This window comes from Clupea harengus, chromosome 21 (assembly GCF_900700415.2).
Source record: "Clupea harengus chromosome 21, Ch_v2.0.2, whole genome shotgun sequence".
NCBI classification, from domain to species: Eukaryota; Metazoa; Chordata; class Actinopteri; order Clupeiformes; family Clupeidae; genus Clupea; species Clupea harengus.
In genome coordinates this window covers 4,285,008-4,299,382 of record NC_045172.1, presented here as the reverse complement: position 1 = coordinate 4,299,382, position 14,375 = coordinate 4,285,008, and the positions used below count along the sequence as shown (strand labels likewise).

General features: G+C 49.2%; 1 protein-coding gene across 3 annotated transcripts in view; it reads left to right on the top strand.

The window, feature by feature from the left end:
- Positions 1-14,375, top strand: part of pcnt (pericentrin) — a 46,512-nt gene that overhangs the window by 23,110 nt on the left and 9,027 nt on the right. For 2 of the 3 annotated variants that reach the window (XM_031559076.2, XM_031559074.2), the window contains exons 23-40: positions 20-180; positions 1,101-1,300; positions 1,621-1,841; positions 2,366-2,507; positions 3,342-3,533; positions 5,470-5,702; positions 5,940-6,059; positions 6,468-6,488; positions 7,028-7,264; positions 8,182-8,349; positions 8,797-8,949; positions 9,108-9,275; positions 9,734-10,795; positions 11,792-11,962; positions 12,242-12,832; positions 13,308-13,392; positions 13,558-13,730; positions 13,961-14,149. In XM_031559076.2, the coding sequence (XP_031414936.1) occupies positions 20-180; positions 1,101-1,300; positions 1,621-1,841; positions 2,366-2,507; positions 3,342-3,533; positions 5,470-5,702; positions 5,940-6,059; positions 6,468-6,488; positions 7,028-7,264; positions 8,182-8,349; positions 8,797-8,949; positions 9,108-9,275; positions 9,734-10,795; positions 11,792-11,962; positions 12,242-12,832; positions 13,308-13,392; positions 13,558-13,730; positions 13,961-14,149 (4,287 nt within the window). The remainder of the gene's footprint in view (positions 1-19; positions 181-1,100; positions 1,301-1,620; positions 1,842-2,365; positions 2,508-3,341; positions 3,534-5,469; positions 5,703-5,939; positions 6,060-6,467; positions 6,489-7,027; positions 7,265-8,181; positions 8,350-8,796; positions 8,950-9,107; positions 9,276-9,733; positions 10,796-11,791; positions 11,963-12,241; positions 12,833-13,307; positions 13,393-13,557; positions 13,731-13,960; positions 14,150-14,375) is intronic. The other variant, XM_031559075.2, reaches the window with a different exon arrangement.

Sequence of the window (14,375 nt, the reverse complement as noted above, 5' to 3'; positions counted from 1 at the left end):
TGTCTCTCTGTCTCTGTAGTTGCGCAGTGAGGTGAGTGGCCTGCAGGGAGCGCTCCAGGGGAAGAGCAGTGAGATGTCTACTCTGGAGGGCCTGCTGCAGCGCCGCGAGAGGGAGGGGCAGGAGGGAGACAACCTGGTCACCATGCTCCGCGACGACCTCACCGACGCCAAGCAACAGAGGTGAGAGGTCGCTGTGAATGAACCAGTTACAGTACCTAACGCTGTGTCTGCTTGGTGGGGGCAACAGAAATGGAGGAGTGAATTAAGAGTGTGATGGGCTTTGTTAAACTCAACATCAGCTGTTTTTCAAATGGAGTTAACCCCCTTGAGTCACTGTAATCAGACGTTAAAGGCTGAGCATTGCTGGTTTAAACCTTTTTGTTGTAGACTGTGTAAAGACATTGTTTAGCAAGGTGGGCCATTGCTACAACACCTAAACACCTACAACTACAGCTACAACACCTGGGTATTCTGGTTCCCTATCCGGTAGTATTTCAGTCTCAGCCCTGAGGAAGTCTATTGAGTAACTTGTGGGTGTAGAGTATCAGGTAGTAAATGCCATGGAAGCTGGCGTTTCAGAGGGTCATACGGTGCATACCGCCTGCCCTGCAGGACCTGCATCGTGGGCAGGAGCATCAAACACGTTTGGGCATCAGAGCGATCGGAGCGCGTCATGTGTAGGAAGTATTGACTTGCGTGGTCGTGTGGGAGAGGAGTGGAAGACTTCCGCAGAGAGGTAGAGCTGCAGGCACAGGCTGACTCCACTCTAAACACGGGCTATACTTAAGCCATGGGTCATAGGGGACCCCTGCGTCAGACTCTTTAGATAGGGAGACTATTCTGGAGTCCAAAACTCGCTCACCTCAACTCTCGTATATCCTTAGTATAAGGTTTCCAGAGGATTTGTTGCCATCATGAAATGTCCTGTGGCATATTTGGTATTTTTTTTTTTAATTTTTTAATTTTTTTTTTTAAAAGAGTAGGAGAGTATTGTGTTGGCTAGTCTCTGGTTGTTTGGAATTTGCTTGTAATTATGGAATTTCATGTGGCCAACTTGGGATTTCTGCCTTAATCCTAATGCTGTTTGCTGGCGTTCCCAGGCAAGCCCTGGGCGAGGCCAACGAGAGGCTGCAGCACGTGATGCTGGAGATGCTGAAGAGCGCCATGGCGACGGAGGAGCTGATCAGCCGCAAGGTGGGCGCGTGTTTGACCGCCAGGATGCCCAGTACAGGGACGGACAGCGGGCTGGAGCACACCACCTCACGGACACACGGAGGCAGCGGAGATGGACCAGGGACAGGTGGGTGCATACATGCTCTTACACATATGTATCACATTCTCACACACACACACGCACCCGCACCCGCACGCACCAACACACACAGTGCCTCCCACTATAAGCAAGCAATGGTCAGCCTGATGGCCATAGTTGATCACTCATATACTGGTGGTGGCTAAAGCTTACTGTTTCATTAATTTGTTTAATTAAATAATTAAATATTTTATACACAGACAATCAGTAGGTGAATGAAAACATGCTTATGTCATAGTTTGGTTTAATAGTTTGCTTTTCGCTTCTTTCTCTGTCCCTCCCTCTCTGCCCCTCTGTCATATCCCCAGCCTCTGTGCCAGCGGTGGAGAGTGAGTGCGGTCCGGACGGCAGCCTGTGGTCTCTGAGTGACGAGGGGCTGGAGCTGTCCCAGCGGCTGTGCGAGAGCCTCTTCGTGGGGGCCGAGATGCAGCTGGAGCCTCAGCAGGAGGAGTTGCTCCTGGGGGCCGGGGCCCGACTGCGCTCCACCGTGGACAAGCTTCTGGACCTGGTGGACCAATCCACACAACAGGTGAGGGCCCGAACCCTAAGGCCCGTCGAACAGTAACAACATAGCTATATATCGCTACATAACTACTCTGAAATGTCCTTCGTGTTTAGATGTGACACCTGTAAGATTCAGTGGATACTGGCCGTCAGTGTTTCTGCCGTTCAGACAGTTGCTTTGAAAGTGATGCCCAATGGTATCCTTCTTCATGGTTTAGATTTTACAGTGATTGTTGTCGTTGGCAGTCTGGGTGGGCCCTAATGCCAGTATACTGAGACTGGGAAGGGGAAGGTTCTGTGCTGTCACAATGATGGCCTAGTAAAAGGAATGAAATAGTACGATCACTAAATTAATGTTAATGTGTGGCATGTGAAGGTTTTGTGCCTTTGTACGTCGCTTTGGATAAAAGCGCCTGCTAAATGACTAAATGTGATGTAAATGTTGTGCACTTGCTGAGCAGGTGTTTTAAAACGTAGAAAAGCACACAGTGCTTTAACTGATCTGAAATCATTGTTATTATTTTAAGTTATATTGTGTCTGTGTGTTAGCTGGAGCAAACGGAGCGTTTCAGTCAGACCACGACTGTGGACACTGCTCAGCTGCTGCTGCAGCATAATCAGCTCCTGGAGCAAATGGACCAGGAGGCCGGTCAGAAGAGCCACCTCCAGCTGGAACTGCACAAGGCAGAGGGTGAGTGCTCTCTGTGTGCGGCTGGAACAGGAGGCCTGTCACAAGCTACAGCTAGAACTCCCCAAGGGGGGGGTGTGGGTGTGGGTGTGGGTGTGGGTGTGGGTGTGGGTGTGGGTGTGTGTGTGTGTGTGTGTGTGTGTGTGTGTGTGTGTCTGCAGTGTCCTTTTTGTTATTCCATTCTACTGCAAATTCAATTCCTCTTGGACAGTGTATAGAAGCCTTTGGCCTTCAGGCATCTATGTTTGAAGTAGAATTTGTATGTGTGTTTTAATCTCCCCTCCTTCTCAGTCTCCTACATGCCTGTTGAAAGGCCACATGTCTAAATGTCTTTGTAGGTGTGTGTGTGTGGGTGAGCGACTGCTACTCTAGGTGTGTGTGTGTGTGTGTGTGTGTGTGTGTGTGTGTGCTAATCTCCCCACCTGTTTAGAGCACTATGTGTGTGGGTGTCTTTGTTGGTGTGTGTGTGTGTGAGAGAGGGAGAGAGAATACCACACCACTGTGGATGTGTGTGTGTTAACCTCAACCTCCTTTCAGTCTTTCTGTTACCATTGCGGACCTACAAGTGATGTAGCCTAATACTTTGATATTAGATCGTGGCATCAGACACGTTTTTTAGATAACATTAGGATCACCTCAAGGTCGAGTCGACGGTTGAATTTTGTAATAAAGGTGCATTTTTCTTGTGTTCATTCCGTGACTAGCCTTGGGTAAATCTGGTAAATCTTGCTGGTTTAAAAAAATGGCGCTTGTTGTTGTCCTTTACTCACGACGCATTTTGCCAAGTGTCAACCATCACTGGTTTGATAATCACCACCTCCTCTCGGTCTCCCCCAGGCCTGCTGGAGGGCTACGTGTGTGAGAAGGCCTCCATGGAGGAGCGCATGCAGCAGAAGGAGACGCGGGAGGAGCGCCTGGTGCAGGAGCTGGAGGAGGTGCGCGAGCGGCTGCAGCAGCTGAGTGAGGAGCACGCCCTGCTGCTCCGCCAGAGAGACGCGCTCGGCGCCGGCCTTGGAGATGCCGAGAAGGGTGAGGCGGGACGAGCGAGCAGGGAAACACGGAATGGGAATGGGAACGGGAACGAGAACGGGAACAGGGGGTGCAAAGTGAGGGAACTGTAGGAAAGTTGGGGAGTAGGTATTCCCATGGATCAGCTAGAGTTTCCTGTACTAGAAATGTTTAGCATTAAAGCATGTGCCAACTAAATAGACGTAAACATAATAAGGCTTAGGGGAAAGGGGGAATGGGTAGGGCATGTCAGAAAGGCACTGGTGATCAGACAGAGCATCATTTTCATTTTGCGTGGTGCATTCTGTGGTTATTTGGTGCATGAGGTGTTCTGTTGAATTCTAATGTTTAGTCATGTTTTGTCCTGAGTAAAAGTGTGTGTGTGTGTGTGGGAAGTCATATGCAGTTTTTTCATGTCCATTAGGGGTTACTGTTGTGGTGATTGTGGTGGTTATAAGGTGGTCATGTACTGTAATAGATGTTGTTGTCGTGGTATATGAAGTATTGAGGATGCTGAGATGTGTGTTCTCCTGCTCTGTAGGCAGTGTGGAGGACCCTGTGGGGGACCCAGGTTTGTGCTGTGTGTGTGTGTGTGTGTGTGTGTGTGTGTGTGTGTGTGTGTGTGTGTGTGTGTGTGTGTGTGTTCTGGGCTTGAAGTGACACGTCAGTATTCATATCCATTAGCTTAACATTGCTGTCATTTACTTTAACTGCCTGTATTGAAGATGCTGTCATGGTTTCTTTCAAGAATCCAACTTGATTTGTTTGAGTTGGTTTGAATGCAGTGGCAAACCTCATTTTGATTTGCAGTCCAACTTGTGTGTGTGTGTGTGTTGTGTGTGGTGATCTGGTTTCACAAGTCCCTGTGCTCCATAAAAGCCCTTTTGAAGTGAGTGGGGGTGTATGAGGCCCTCTGTGGGCAAACATCAGCTCTTATGTTGCTCCTGGAGTGTGTGGAGTTTGCTTGCATGCATCTCTGTGTGCAGTGCCCTTTGACTTTGTCGTCTGTGTAATTGCCTGAAGGTGTGTGTTTCTGTGTGCATTGTACTGAGCAACTGAACGCACATGCTGCACACCATCCATTGACAGAGCTCTGAACTTTGTTCCTAAACAAACTTTTAGTTTGAACTCTCTTATTTTCCCTTTTAAATGTTTTATTAAACAGCAGAAAGACTCATTACATAAAAAAAACCTGTCCTCTTTTTCAAACAGGATACAGGATAATTTTGTTACTGTCCTATATACCACAAATATAACTTAAACAGCTGGCTCTTATAGGATCAAATATGATAATCCATACCACAAAATAGAATTAACACAAATGTAAACTAGGCCTATCTGTGGTAAATACATCCTATTGAAAGAACAGTGTTAAGCTAAGTAGGAGAGCTATATTTCAGCTATGTGTGCATTCAAGGGTATGATGACTGCGCAATAGCGATAAAATATGGTCAAACTAACGTGTAATTGTACCTGGCAAGCATAGCAAGACCCAATGGATTGTGTCCATGTATGTATAGCCAGTATCTGTTAGATATCAGTGAATGACAAGTTATGGCGGACGTGATGGAATGATTTGTTTATGTGGACTGTTCTTAGCTAGCGTCCCTAGCCTAAGCCAACCCTAAAGGAATAAGTAACCTTAAACATGGTTACTATTGGCAGTGTAAACTTTAATTAAAATATTTAATTCATTATTAGAACGGCATAGCGCAGAGAAACGGGTTTGAATGAGTTTAAATTAATTAGGCTGGCTATGAAGATTGTTTTCATACAAATACTATTGATCCAGCAAAGTCATTATTTTCTATTCCAGCATCATCACCTAATATTTCAACGTTAGCCTCGCGATGCTTCAACGCAAAGACTATTTTCCAGAGCCCTACTTTTCACCATAATGTGATGTGACTGTGATGTGCGTCTGACCCCTAACCAGCCTGCCATGGGCATCTTCCAGGTCTGCTGGAGGAGACTCAGCGTCTGGCGCAGGAGCGCCTGGACGTGCAGCGGCAGGCGGAGAAGGACCGTGGTGGTCTGGCGTCACGTCTGCGCCTGCTGGAGGTCACGCTGGAGGAGCAGGAGAGCCGCGACACAGAGCAGGAGCAGCAGCATCGAGCCCAGACGGAAGACCTGCAGCAGCACATCCACGCCCTGGAGAAACAGCTCAAACACCACCGCCAGTTCATGGACGTCAGTACACACACACACACACACACACACACACACACACACACACACACACACACACACACACACACACACACACACACACACACACAAATAAACAATATGCTATATTTACCAAGTAAATTATCCTATTGTTCTTGGTTATGTTGTATGATTTTAAACTAAGATTGTAATATGGTAATTTTGTGATCTAACGATTACTTGATCTAAAAAAAAAAATTAAAATGTGTTGTAATGTAGGAACAAGCAGTGGAGCGAGAGCATGAGAGGGATGAGTTTCAGCAGGAGATCAAGAACCTGGAGGCCCAGCTCAAGCTGCCAACCAAAGGGCACAGTACCACAGGCAAAAAGGGCCAAAGAGTAAGGGTCACACTCTATGTACACACACACACACACACACACACACAGGACTGTTTCTGTTAACCTAGCTGGATTGGCAGATATTGGTTTGTGGACTGTAGTCATGAAGGCATGTTGATCAATGCTATGAATGAAACTTGATTATTAACACAAAATGGTCAAACCATGATATGCTCATGCTTGCTGTCCAAGATGTTTTACCCCGTTTTACCTGGTTTTGCACATTTGTCCAATATACTTTGCTGTTTGCTTGGTTTTGCAAATTTGTCCAATATACTTTGCTGTTATTTGCTTGGTTTTTGGATTGTTCCCAGATGTTTTGCCCCTTCCTGCTTGGTATTGATGCCTCTATGTCTAAGATGTTTTGTTTGTGATGTCTCTCTCCCCTCCCTTAACCGAATGATGTAGATAGAGGAGTTGGTTGCTCAGGTATGGTATATACCCACTTAAGCCTACTCTCTCGCTCCGCTCTACGCTTCTGCATGACCCTTTGCTGTAGTGTCTGTCCCTCCTGGTCTGAGACACACACACACACACACACACACACACACACACACACACACACAGAAACTCGTTCTGATCTATTGTAATAATGAGTGGCTTGTCTAACCTTGGCTGCTGTGTGTCTCTCGCTCTCTCGTAGTCATGTCTGTCTCGTCTGGGTATTAACTCTGTAGAGTTCTAGTGACCTGTAGCTTCCCGTAGCATGTTAGTGTTGTTGTCCCACAGCATGGCTTGTAGTCCACAGTATTTGTGTCGTTGCGTCTGAAACTGATACCACCTTTATGCAGCTTTGGAATCACAGTTTGGCCTTGTGCATTATAATTTTTATTCAACTTTTTTTTTTTCTCAACTAGAATTTCATGTATAATAATTTAGAAAATTTGACGTTTCCAAAGCTGCATAAGAATATAAATGACGACTTTGAAAGTGGCCTGTAAACAACATGGTGTCGTGTGTCTTCTCAGGTGGAGAGCCTGCAGGCCCTCATCAAAGATAAGATCGAGGAGTTCGGCATCCTGCAGCTGGCCAAGGAGCAGGCCCAGTGCGATGTGGACGAGCGCAACGAGGAGATCGACAAGCTGACTGGCCGCATCCGCGAGCTGGAGCAGGCCCTGCTGTCCAGCACCGACACCAGCCGCGCCCTCACACAGCTGGAGCAGGAGCTGCAGAGGGCCCGCAAGAACCAGCAGGACCTCATACAGGTGCCGAGAGAGACTAACACATGTGTACACACACACACACACACACACAAATGCCTGCGCAAATATATATGTAAAGTTGGGTTATATGTAACAGGCTGTATACCCTTGTGAGCAGTAAAACTCCTGAAAGTACTCCTTCACACAAAACTTAAAACTACTCCTGCAAAAGTACGAGATGTGTCCATAAGCAGGTATATACACGTGTGCACACACACGCACACACGCACACACGCACACACAGCAGAAGTGGGAATTGCAGAGAGCTGAGAACAGCCCATGATGTCCAAAAATACCTGTTAAAAGGGGCAAAAAGTGCCCCCTCCCACACAGTGGCATACAGCTCTGTGCTGAGTAGGCGCTGGGTGCGTACCTGTTTCTAGGCCAGGCAAGAGTAGCCTGAAGTGTCCCACCCACACACAGAATCCGTCACGTCTCTGCTCTCTCTGACCTTCTCTCTGCTGCTGATGACGCACTTGCTCCATCTCTCTCGCTCTCTCTATCTATCTATCTATCTATCTATCTCTCACCACTGTGGAAAACCAACTCAAACTAAACTTCAGTGGCATGACTGTTCTCTGTGATGTGAATATTTTTTTCATCAAGGATAGCGGAAGAAAGGAGAGGACTTGTTATAAGATATGTAATAAGAGACTACCGTAGATTCTTCCATCTACCAATAACATACTGCAAAAACAGGCTTTAAGTGTGTGGTTGTGCTTGCTTTGAGGTAAACCCTGTGTGTGTGTGTGTGTGTGTGTGTGTGTGTGTGTGTGTGTGTGTGTGTGTGTTTTTGCTTTGCTTTGAGGTAAAACCCTGTGTGTGTGTGTGTGTGTGTGTTTGTGTTTTTTTTTTTTTTTTTTTTTGCTTTGCTTTGCTTTGAGGTAAAACCCTGTGTGTTTGTGTGTGTTCTCTCCCAGGACAAGGAGGCCCTGCAGCAGCAACAGTACGGCAACAAGCTGCAGATCTCGGCCCTGCAGTCCAAGCTGGACGAGACCAAGCACCGGCTGCCCGAGAACACCATTGAGCACGGCCTCCGGCAGGAACTTGACACCGCCATACAGGAGCTACAGGACAAAGACCAGCAGGTGTGTATTTATGTAGAGAATGGATTGATTTTCAAGTCAAATTTTCCTACACCCATCTTTTGCATCTCAGTTGTAGACAAGCATCTCTGTTCAGTTGCACAGTTAGCATTACAAAACTATTTAAGTACTACAAATAAACTTGTAGTGCATTTAGTCATTTGTTCATGAGACATCACTAATGTATAGTTAAAAAAAAGTAACAAAGCTCGTACAGTCAATGTTCAGTATGCAACTGGTACAGAGGGACAGTGAGTTGCTGTGTAGTGTAGACTTCTTGTGCCATCTAGTGGTCAGGAAATGCAAGCCCTTATCCCGACTTTTGAAATGTCGTTTAGACAAGTCATTCAGATGTCTTGAATTAACCAATGAATGCCATTTTCATTTTCTGTTTGTCGCTGTGTCTCTATGTAATGTACAACATTTGTATTTTCTAAATGTGTGTGTCAGGTGGAGGACCTGCTTGCGCGTGTGGAGGACGTCCAGGCAGAGCTGGAGCTCAGGCAGGAGGATGTGCAGCAGCTCAGCCTGCAGCTGGAGCTCCACACCAGAGAGCACCAGGCCCAAGAGGAGCAGCTGCAGGACGCCTTCACTGAACTACAGGTGTGTGTTTGGGTGTGTGTGTGTGCGCACGTGCCAGGAGGACTAGCAACAGGTGGCCCTCTCTAAGCCCTGACTAAGATTTCATGATTTGTATATGATGTGTTATATGTATTTACATTAATCATAATACGTTTTTATTTGTTTTCTCTGATGTTCAGGACACGGTGAGCGATCTGCGCCGACGACAGGAGGAGCAGGAGGAGGAGCAGCAGGAGGCACTGCAGCTCCCCGCCGCCCTCCTGGAGGAGAAGAACCAGGAGATCGACCACCTCAACCAGCAGCTGCTCCGCCTGCAGCAGGAGGTGGAGCTGACCAGAGACAACAGGGTGAGACCCCGGGCATCATGCTGGGTGCTTCATCTGCTGAATGTCTGACGCATGTGCTGAGAGACCCGTGTGTGTCCGCTACAGTATGAGCATGTTTGCCTCATTGGGTTGAGTAGAAGTAGAAGATTAAGTGGAAGTAACCATTCATTTGATGTTGCAATGTATTTGGCTCAGCCTGCATTAGGATTGTGGACCTAACATTTCTTAACATTTTATACCTTGTTTGTATATGTTTAATACATATTTGACCAGATTATTTTTGATACAAGGCTATCAAGTAACTGCAGTAGTGAGGAGGAGAAACTTCAGTGAATATAGAACAGGAAGACAAGAACTTGTCCCCTGAAATGAGACATAATTTGAAGATTACTGTGTATGGTAATGTATTGCACTGCACATATCGTCCTCGATGAGTGGAACACATGTCTGATGTTGTGGCCATTAACGCCCCCCTGCAGGAAGTGGAAGAGAAGCAGGCGGAGATCGAAGAGCTGCAGGTGCAGGTGGAGCGTCTCCGCGGCGACCAGCAGCGCGTGCGCGAGTCCCAGGAGCAGGAGGTGGAGCAGCTGCACGAGGTCATCCAGCGGCTGCAGGCCGAGCTGGCGCAGCTGGCCCCCAACGCCCACGAGCTCAGCGACCCGCAGGTCGAGAGCGAGGCCGAGAGCGGCGGCACCGCCGCTAGCCCCGAGTCCACCGACTTCTCCTGGAACGCCGGGCCCCACGGCCGCGCCCAGGCCCTGGGCCAGGAGGAGAGCCTGTGCCACGAGCTGACCAGCCACAGCCTGCAGCTGTCGCGCCAGCGGCTCCGGAAGCTGCGGCAGGAGCTGGAAGAGGCGGCCGCCGAGAAGGAGGCGCTCCAGAGGCTGCTCCTCACCCAAGAGGAGGAGTACGCGCTGCAGGTGAAGACTCTCGGAGCAAGCCTGAAGGAGGAGCGAGAGAGGCTGGCAAAGCACCAGTCGGAGGCCAAGGAGCTCAGTGGACTGCTAGAGGAGAGGGAGGCCCAGGTGGAGCAGCTGGAGGCCCGATCGAGGGAGCTGGAAGACGGGGAGAGGGAGTGCAAGGCCACCCTGGCGGAGATGGAGGTCCGGATGAAGGAGGCGGAGGAGAGGAGGGACGAGGCCCTGAGGGAGCTGGAGAATGTGGGAGTAGAGGCCCAGCAGCGGCGAGGTCAAACCCAGGAGGTGAGCTCCCTGAAGGAGAAGAAGGAGCTGGAGGACCTTGTGCTAGAGCTCCAGAGGAGCGAGGAGGAGACTAGGACCACCACTGAGACGCTGAGGGCAAAGGTCGCTGAGCTGGAGGAACAGGTCCAGGAGGCAAGGGCAAAAGCAGTCACCTTGGAGATGGGGAAAAGGGAGCTGCACGTGGAGCGGCAGGCTCTGAGACAGCGCGAGGGCCGGCTCCAGGAGGAAATAGAGAATCTCAAAGAGGAAGTGATGTCGAAGAGCTGCCTGGTTGAGGAACTGAGTGATCAGCTGGAGGACAGGGTGAGCCAGAATGAGGACACCCAGAAAGAAGTGCTGGTGAGAGACGCCTCATATTCATCTTGACGAGCTATGACGCCTTTTTGAGTTTGTAGCCCTTTGACATGCTCATGCTGAAGCCCATTTACTGCATGCCTTTAATTTATTTCATTTTATTTTATTAATGTTACATTCATTTATTTTATTTATGTATTTATTTACCTACCTAGACCAGAGAAGGCATACTGTTCTCTGTGTCTGTCCTTAAGTGTGTTATAACTCAGCTGTGAGGCCAGCTGCCCGCTGTGTTCTCTGCTTAACCAGCTGTGGTGTAATTGCCTGCAGACGGCAGCACACAGCATTTCCCACAAAGAAATGCCCGGCAGACCGAAGAGAAGGAAGAGAGGAGAAGAGAGGGAGGAAGTGAGAAAAAAACCCTGATAGAGTAGAAGGCGTGGTTAGAGCAGTCGTCAGTGAGCTGGCAAACATTTTGAGTCTGACTCACACAGGAACAAAACTACTTGAAGAGGAACAGCTCAAGTTTGTACTTTGCAAACTTCTGACTTTCGGTTTGTTTTGCTACGTTCCTCCTCAACTTTCTTGGACTTTCTTTGGGGCCTTGATGTGAGGATTGAAGGAGGTTTATTTTAGTTTCCAGCGCAGGAGCGTGGCAAATGTCAGATGAAGGAGTGAAATAGCTCAAACACTCCAGCAGAGCTGCTTCTAATTAGAGCATTGCTCCAACGTATCTGTAGAGGCTTTAGCAGGTCTCCTGTCCTTTTTTTTTTCTGCACGGAAAAGGCCTGACCTGAACTAAAAATACACGGATGAGCTTAGAAGCGACCCATTTCAGAGTCTTCTGGACCAGTACTGTAGACACCGTTGCTATTATTAAAAGCTTGTTCAGAGGAGACAGTACTGAGAATAACAATAACTGTTAGGAGTGGCAGATATTCTTAACTTCTGATTCTGAAACAGTTCTCCCAGTGTCGGGTGTCTGTAGAGACTGTATGAGGTGCCCTGAAACTGATCCCAGAGCTGTTGTTTTCTCCGCAGACGTGCGCCGAGGAGACGCTGGCGAAAGCGGACGCAGCCCTGAGGGAACGAGAGCGCCAGTTCAACCAGCTGAGGGCGGAGCATGATGCCCTGAGGGTGGAGCTTGCGACTGTGAAGGAGGGGCTTAGCTCTAGCACTGAGCGTGCAGAGAAACTACAGGAGGAAGGACAGGTGTGTGTGTGTGTGTGTGTGTTTACATGGACATGACCGCACAAATGTCTACATGTATATGAAAAGGGGTGTGTTTGGGCCATGTCTACAGTGTGATCATTGGCTTATTGTATAGGCATGTATTCTGAGAGGGTATTCTACAAAGGAGAACTATAGAGAATCCAAAATGGCGCTGTTTACTTAAGGCTTTACTTAAGGATGTTGAGTTAAGCACAGATGACCATCTTCAACGTTCTCCTTCTTGTCTTTCCTCACTGTGTCTTTCCTCTCTCCTGTCAGACTAAAGACCGTGCCTTAGCGGACCTTGAGGTGCACAACTCTCGTCTGAAGGCTGAGCTGCGGGGCTTACAGGAGGACCTGGCTGTGCAGGAGGAGGAGTTGGCCTACCAGCAGCGTGAGCTCGAGCAGCTCCGTCAACGCTGCAGCCCCCCTGCGCCGCCACCTCCCCAGCTCGTCTCCTCCACCACCTCCCCCATCCGTCACACCCACCCTCACCACCACCACCACCTCCACGGTCCCAGCTTCGTCTCCTCCGTCGGCGCCTCCTCCCTTTGCTCGCCGGAGGTGCTCCGCCGGCCAGACGCCAGCATGGATGAGCGCGGGGCCGTCCACCTCCACACCATCTCCCACCTGTCGGAGCTCAGCGGCCTGCAGCCGGAGCGGCGGCTGGACCTGCTGCACCACCGCGGCAGAGGCGGCGGCGGCGGCTCGACCCACTCCTCGCCCTCGCGCTCCATCAGCATGCCCCCGCAGCCCGACACGGAGCCCGAGCGGCGGACGGCCAGCAGCAGCAGCGGCAGCATCCGCTCGCCCACCTCGCTCTGCGCCTCAGACAACCTCTCCATGCTTGACTCGCTCGACGCAGACAAGGTGAGGGGGCAGAGACCACACACACACACACACACACAAACACCTGTGTGACTGGCTCGAACTCTTGCCAGTGGCAGTGTGTTGTAGATAAGTGTTTCAATGTTAATTCAAGACTTCTGTTTTGTGGCACTTATGATGATTCTAGTGGTTGCTATAGAAAAAAAGGACTGCAGATGGCTGGCTTATGGTATTGGTTGGTGTTGAAATGTGCCCTAAATGCAAGATCTGTGGAATAGTACTCAGTTTTTATTCTGCTTTAAGAGGCTGGTGTGCCCCTTGCAATGGCATAATTTAGTTTCGTCTAAAGGGTATGTGTTTTGTTGGGTGTATTATAGGTAACTATACGCTCTTATTTGTGGTGCAGTGGTAAGCGTAGCCGCCTTCTAATCGGTCAACTCTGGTTCAATTCCTGGTCCCTGAAGGATGCCTGCATCTGCTCAATACTGGACCTTTACCTTGTACTTCTGTGTTGTAGATGGACCATCTGGACCTGACCTCCTCCATGCGCTCCACGTCCCCAGGCTCCGCCCCAGAGTGGGTCAGCGACGGCTACGGCAGCAGTGAGTAGCACGTCTCAGATATTAGACTGGACCCAAGTCAGAGACTCTCACGGTGGTTGTGTTCAAGATCAACCCTGCTGTTCACTTGGACATCGTCACTATTTCTGGATACCTTGTGTATTCTTCAGACTACTTTTTTAACACTGCGTGTGTTTGTGTGTGTAGATGTGAGCTCAGACCTGGGCGCTCGTCTTAAATTGGAGCTGGAAAACACGGAGCGTCTGGATGCCCATTTTGTGGATTACCTGCGTTACCGTGGCATCGCCCCGGCTGACAATGCTGACAGCGCAGCAGGAAGCATGTACCATAGTGATGAGCTGCTTTCACCTGAACTACAGGTAACACACACACACACACACACACACACCTACCTTTTGGATATTTTCAGAGCTAAATCTGACTGACTGAAGGAATATGGAACACTTTGGCCACGGCTCATTTATAGTGCTGTGTCTGGTTTGTCTTTGAAATGCTCCAGCATAAGTCTTGTGCACGACGCAGTTCCTTGCTCTTATCATTATAGCCTATTGTTATTGGTGTATTATAAACCGTGTGTGTGTGATGGCAGACGCTGCTGAAGAGAGTGTATCAGGAGAGCTGCCGAGTGCTATCCCTCTCCCGACGCCCCGTCCCATCGGGCCAGACGGCCTCTGATTCGTCCCCACCACCGTCGTGGCAGCAGGAGAGGCGGGCCTTGCAGGAGACTGTGCTGTCACTCAGAGAGCTGCTCTGCAGAATGGCTGACCGGGAGCCCAAGGCGAGTGGCAACCAGATGAGCAATAATGATGGCAAAATTGTACACACACGATTATGTCTAAAATTATTCATCGAGGGGATCAAAGACATAGTTGCCTTGCTGCCAACGGGCTTTGGGAAAATCCTAATACATCAGCTTGCACTGTTAGTGCCTAAGTAGGAAGTATAGCAATCCCATAGCGGTCAACGACTGGAAATGATTCCCTGTGGACAGAGGCCAGACCCTA